Source organism: Plasmopara halstedii, assembly GCF_900000015.1.
Source record: "Plasmopara halstedii genome assembly, contig: Scaffold_42, whole genome shotgun sequence".
Classification (NCBI taxonomy): Eukaryota; Oomycota; class Peronosporomycetes; order Peronosporales; family Peronosporaceae; genus Plasmopara; species Plasmopara halstedii.
The window spans coordinates 166,454-173,368 of NW_020186963.1; the positions used below are offsets into that span (position 1 = coordinate 166,454).

General features: G+C 42.9%; 2 protein-coding genes across 2 annotated transcripts; one reads left to right on the forward strand and one right to left on the reverse strand.

Moving 5' to 3' along the window:
• Nucleotides 1-282: 282 nt before the first annotated feature.
• PHALS_09399 (uncharacterized protein) lies at nt 283-501 on the reverse strand (the record flags this gene model as incomplete). Its single annotated transcript, XM_024722337.1, has 2 exons — nt 283-444; nt 487-501. 2 exons carry the CDS (start codon nt 499-501, stop codon nt 283-285), a joined length of 177 nt encoding a protein of 58 aa, XP_024571641.1.
• Nucleotides 502-6,372: 5,871 nt separating this feature from the next.
• Nucleotides 6,373-6,615, forward strand: PHALS_09400 (uncharacterized protein; the record flags this gene model as incomplete). The annotated part of the gene is made up of 2 exons (XM_024722348.1): nt 6,373-6,415; nt 6,497-6,615. 2 exons carry the CDS (start codon nt 6,373-6,375, stop codon nt 6,613-6,615), a joined length of 162 nt encoding a protein of 53 aa, XP_024571642.1.
• Nucleotides 6,616-6,915: the final 300 nt, after the last annotated feature.

Below are 6,915 nucleotides of genomic sequence, written 5' to 3' on the forward strand. Positions count from 1 at the left end.
TTGATCTGATACATCCTAAACTTTTTTATCTCTTCGAATGGAAGCCAATTTCTATATGTTGCGATTTCAAAACTTGACAATGATCGAGCTAATCATTACAGTGGTCTGTCAAGATGAATCTGTGAGTCACAATCAGAAAGACCAGGCGTAGAATGGGTGAATCTTGCCACATTGCGACGTTAAATATGGATCAGTAGCACGGAGTGGTGTGACGATCGAAATTCTGCACTTTAAAATGAAGAGACCCAGAAAGTCCTGGGATGGCAACCACTACTGTTTACATTAGGCACAAGCTCGTGTGGAGCCCAATATACTATCATCGGGGGATTTACGGCACATAATCTTCACACATTTAATATAATCCGAGAATGAGATGAGCTCATAGTCCGTCACGGATGATCCTGTCAATTCAGGAATTTGAAGGCCACTAGATATCGGACCCTTCTACGTTCCCCAAAAATGAGTACATCTTTTCTTTCACCATACTTTGATTACAGCCATGGTGTACATTATCGCTCTACCTGAAAGTGACCCACTCCGTGGTCATCGAGCAGTACCGACGAATTCAACCATCCAATGTCTGGCTCTTATGCTATCCAAAGCGTCTCAGCATATATCCAAAATGTGTCAAATCCGAAATGCTCTCTGAGCTTCGCTATCATATTGCATACTTCAAGCATCTCAGAACAGCGTTACTGTTTTGAATCAGGGGATCGCTCAGCTACAGAAGATGGACCAGGTATGCTCCGACTACAACATGGTCACTTGCATCTGCCTAGCTTGTAAGTGCGGTTGAAGATACGTATGTAAAACACAGCATGTGCTAGCATTTTTATGAAGTCTTTACATTATAGCTCAATCACTAACAACAACTATGTGTCATACATAGATCGCAAAGACCGAACGTTTAGGCAGCTTATTGCGTTAATCAAACCTGAAATCTTCAAAAAGGTTTTGAGCCTCTGGCATCAGGGATTTGCCTTCAATCATCTTCGTTTTCAGCCATAACGTCACACACACCCTTGAGCTCGACGCTCAAACCCATTGAGATAAAATCACTCATTACGCTTCAGAGTGTGATCGGGCTGATATTAGCACATCAAATTGATTTGTGAGCCCTCCGACCACTAACACTGCAGCTATTGTGGATGTGAGAGCTGGTTTATAAGAATCTTGTCAGCTTGTGAAGGCGTGTAATGTCCAATTCAAAACTCAGAAGGTCAAATCAACTCAATCCAGCAGCCCGATTTTTCTTCGCAAGTGACTTGCAAGATGTCGTTAGTTATGAAACCCATGCGTTCTGTCCGACCATCCATTTGTAAATAGTCACTGTTGACTTGTTTTATTTGACGATTGATTCCTTGAACAATGATCACCAAAATTTAGCTCTTAAACACCAATCTCGATACAATGACTTCCGGCAAACAGCCATATTACCAAAAGTCTTTGGTGATAAAGAAGAGAAGAGAAGAGAAGAGATATACAGCGTGGCGTCTCCCTAGCTACCACACTGTTGACAGCTAGAAATCTACACCTTCTCGCTGCATAGACTTCTCTTAATGTCGACAATATCAGACACGTTATTTGAAAAATAGAAATAAAGCTCATTTTGATGGTCGGTCAATACACTACCGAATCTGGCAGGCTGTCCAAATCCTTTTTCGACGAGGATTTATCACCACGTTGTCTTGCCTCCACATGCACATTATTGTGCTTACAGCCTTATGCATGTTGAGCCGCAAATTCAAGTAAATTGACAATTCCAGTATTTTTTCAAGTATCATTTTGTCCAATTGGGTGACATAAAGGGTTTAAATATTTCGGCTAATTTGTAGAGATTCCTCGTGGTTCTTCATGTAAATATTCACTTTAACGCCAACCTAGGATTTTAATGGGCCGCATTTAGCAGCAACGTCTAAGTAGTCAAATTCGATTGGCCCTCGCAGCTACTGACCGCATGCAGACTGATCAGGCATCATATACCGACTATCAGATGCCGGTCCAATTTCGATGTTGATATTATTTGGTCGAAAACATCCACAACAAATAGCTACTTCACTGTCAGCGATAGACAGGACAACAAACTTTAACGGTTCTATTGGGCTAACGTTTTAACACTAAGAAAAGTTTAGTGGGTGATGTCCTGATTCATGAATGACAAGAGAAGCCACGTAAACTTCAACTTTAGCATATCCCATCAGTAAGGTTTGACTTGGTGCTAATGAAAGCACATTCTAGATGCTGCGCACGCTCCTTCTACCCCGGTACAAAAAATAATAGCTCGAAATTCAGACATCAGCTACATGGTCATTTTCATACTTTTGTTCACGATCATTGCCTCTTCATATTACTTTAGCCAAATGATTGAATTTTTTAACGCATCTGCTTAAAAACGACACAAATAATGTGCTATCATTCTTCAGCAATTTTCCGAGATTGTAAGGTCAACAGACCCTTAAGGATGTTGAGGTGTTGTGGTGCCACGTTACAGATTTGAGCATGGTGCAAATGGCACCATGCAACTGAACCTTCTCGAAGGTCAAGGTTGCAAGATCACAGAATATGCGTTAGTGGTGAGATGCCGGTTAGGATTTTGGTATGTACCGGCTGCTGGATAGTGGAGCAAGAAGCCACATGATGGATGAGAATATGGACTTTATGGAGTATCAAAGCTGATATGCTAATCATCATCACCATGACTGGTGGAAAACAGTTGCTAGCCGTTTTGTTGTTGAAGTTGCGCAAACAATCAAGTTGACGGAGGTTTTGTATGCGCCCCAACTGGATAGGAAGCTGGTGTCCGTTCCGGCCTTGGAGAAACGTGGCGTTGTCGTGCAGTCTGAGCACTATCTAGCGACGCTAGTAGTGGGTTGAAAAGTGCTAGACGTCATTCATCGAAACAGTATGCTGTTTTATGTAGAATTTATAGCACAATGCGTGGAGATAGAACGTTATGGCACGCCCGATTGGTCCATTATTTCTGCATCGAAGATGTAGGTTGCTGCAAAGATAAGTGATGAAATGCCTCGGCTTCAGCATGAAGAATACAACGTGATTGCTAACTGAGGTGGCTGTGCTCAAGTTGCGACGACAAATCCGTTCGCACGAAGTTCCGGCAGTGAAGTCAAGGCTAGAAGAATGGAAGTCGTCCCACACTGATGTTATGGGCTAAATGTAGCCAAAATCGATAAGTCGATCATTGCATGTGCTCACGTTCATCGACAATTACACTAGATACGTCTACGTGTATCTGCTTTCTTCTAGGGCACAAGTCTTTGATTTTGCTATCTAAGGCTCTTGCAGAGAACCAAACTGGCTACATGATAAAGTGTGTTCGTAGCGATAACGGGGCAGAGTACATCAGTGCGAATTTCGATAGGTTTTGTGCCACCGATAGCATCGTGCATCAAACAAGCGCTCCGTATTCTCCGCAGCAGAATGCATTGGCGGAGAGAATAAACGACACATTGACTAGAACGGCCCGAGCAATGATGTATCACGTGGACGATGGTGGGGAGATTCCGCGATGTCAGCTGCTCATGTAGTTAATCATTTCCTAAACAATGCGCGTCGCCACAAGACTCCAATCGAAGTTCTCACCGGCACGCAACACTTACTCGATCATCTTCGAGTATTTGGTTCTACCGGGTACGTGCATCTCAATAGGAGTAACAGGACGAAGTGGGATGCGATATCACACCGCTGCATCTTCTTGGGATATGCTGACGATTCGAAGGCATACCGAGCATGGGACCTAGACAACAAAAGACTGCTTAAATGGCGGAATGTGGCGCTGAATGAGTGGTCACCTGCTCATAATCACGATGGTGTTTCGTTAATAGTGGAGATATCCAAACAAAGTACGCACTCACAAAAAAAGTCCGCCGACATTTTTACTACACCCACTGCGACAGACATGGATATCGATAGTATGAAAGATTATCTTATGCGTATGGAGGTAAATAGCTCTCTTTTCCTAGCTGCCGAATTTTCGCTTGAGTGGGGCTCCTCGAGTGTTTTTCGTGCTGTCGCTGACACTACACGTTCAGACGAAACTTCGTTGGAAATTCATCCTGAACAAGAAATCGATCTGGTTGCCCCAGCTATTCTAGAGCTATTTTGTCGAGACAAGTACCGATTGTGTCTGCCCCTACTCGCGATATTGAGGGTCCAATCCAATATAGGGGATCAGTCTGTGCCTAATCAAGCTGTGCATCCAAGTATTAAGGTTGAACCTGCTTCGACGAATTACGGACTCTTCGGAATAAATAAATCGAATGTACTGGCGTGTGGCTCCTGAGAGACAGATGTAGCAAATTCTTTCAAGCTTTCGAACGCTATTATTTATAGTCAAGGGATTAAGGAATTATGTTTTGTGAGACAGATGTTGCAAATCTTTATTACCGTCTGTTCAGGCTTTCTCATGCTTTTTACAATCAGAACAATAGGTAGACTTGAGCCAGAAGTTAAGAATCCAATTGCGGACAAGTCGATTTCCAAAATCGATACAGGCTGCAATATTGATGTACGATAACCCGCACCTAGACATCGCGCGTTAGCCTTTGTTCTGAAAAATAAAAATCACATTAGATTTGAAGCAAATATCATGCAATCAGCAAGATGTAACTAAAGTGCAGAGATTGAAGGCATGCTTGAGGTAATGTCTTGTTACTCGCAGCGCAGAATGGAAAGTAAATAAGCCACCACAACCTTAACCAGGTCCTAACTACTAATGCATGTCCTGTAACCTTGCAAACTAAATCTTCGAGAAGGTTCTATTTCAGCTTGCAAGTTACCATTGTGTACCGTACACAAATATGTGACGTGGCGTCCCAACACCCCAACACTCCCCCTCAACTTGCACATCGATCCCGCTTTTCCGACATAGCATCAACAGGCGTGGCGTCGACGTCGCCCTAATAAAGAAGTCGGTCAGTTGATCCTCCGTGGGCACGTGCGCTAGCTTGACGCGTCCTTCTTCTAGTGGTCTTGTACAAAACGACCACATAGGTCAATGTGCTTCGCGCGAGGCGTGTAACCTGGTTTGCAGCCGTAAAAGTCGCAGGTTTCTTGTCTAGTCTAATCGTGGTGGGGCCTTCAGCCTTCAGCCCCATCTCAACTAACATATAGCGTAGTCAAATGACCTCTTGCGTGGCCAAAGCAAGTACTAGATACTTTTCTTCAGCAGAAGACAAAGCCACCGTGTTCTGCCGCTTGATCCTGAATAATACAGGCCCACCTGCAAGCAGCACTATATTTTAGACGTTGAGCGTCTCGTGTGCTTGTCACCTCCCGAGTTTGCGTCTTTATCGGCCTTGAGTCTGAGTTGATTACTTGTTTCAGCGCAGAACCGCACCACTTGTGTAGCTGTGCCTTTAAGATAGTACAGAACGCACACTAGTGCATATTACATGGAGAATTCAGGCACTGCGAGAGTATCGACAGAAAAGCGCTATTGTTGGACCTGGTAGTATTGGCGACGTAAAAAAGAGACCTTATAGTTCTCGGTAGCGCCGACCATTTTTTTGCACGTCATGTGATTCGTCTGGCGTAACTTACATACCAAGCACCATCGCATTACGCACAGCATTTGCTTCAATTTGCCCGAATCGCTCGAGCATTCTTTTAATAAACTGGGTCTGCCCCAACACAAGCTCCCCTTCTGCGGTGCATACTCAATCTCCATCCCGAGAACAAATCTAGCATTTCCAACGCATTTCACAGTGAAAATTGCACCATGTGCAGCACAAATCGTATCTGCCTAATAGATATGTGAAAATGCCGAAAAACGGTGAGAATAGTGAGTTGGTGCTCGTCAGCTCTTGTATGTCTCAGACATACGTGACGGTTCTATTTTAAACAATTAGATTGATGTATCGACCATTCTGGTGCAAGTGAATTTGTAAAAAATTATGCGAGAAAATAGCATCGCTGGCCATAAACTATTTTTTCCACCCAATCGATGAATGTATCCAACAGTTCATGACTGTCGGTGACATTCCTCTAACTTTATTAAGAATCGTGGCGGCATGCCCTGATAGTGGCTAGTTGTACTTCAGGAATTTTTAATGCACCTATGACGTCCATCGTCTAATTACGCAGCTGTTACGATGATACATTTGTCCGTAGTCTTGAGAACACGAGAGTTCGAATTATTACATTTATTTCGTGCATTTGCGAGCTGGGATCGGATAGTTATGCTAAAAAAGCTCTGTATCAAATATTGGCAAGTGTATATTTGGAGCCAGAAGAGCTCCTTTAAAAGAGTATATATTGAATAGCTTGGTTTGAAAGGCGATTAGAAGAGTGGCTTGGTCTAGTCGGCTACAACTATATCTTGATTTCTATACCTCTAGCCAATCTCCAAAAAGGATGTCAAATGGTGTTGTGCTGTGGCTGAAAAAGCAGGCTCTAGGTCTGTATTTCGTATGATATCTCTTTGAAAATAAATCGACCTTTTCGCGTCTCTATCCACTTCACGATTTTTAAGGCTAAGTTCTTCCTGGAGCGAATGCATTGGATCTAAATTTGTCGTTGAAAAAAATGTCAGCTTCTATGAATAAACTCTACATGTTATGTAGTGTTCCTGTATCAAGTATAGGCACGAAATCATAAGCGACCGACACATATCTTGGATTGTTACTGCAGCGGAGCTGCCGTAGCTCTTTGCTTCGGGGAAGCTAAGCTAAGGTCATCGACCTTTAAGGGATCCAGTACAATTTTAGCGGACCACAATGTGCTACTTCTAAATACTAAAGCTTTACCAAGACAAACGAACACTTCTGTTCAGAGCGGAACTGTAATTTATTGTTTAAGTCGAGGCAGAGCCGCTAATATCTATGACCCTAGGTAATTCTAATAAAAATAGTAGTACCTAATTAATATAGCGATACCTAATTAATATTGTAATATGCA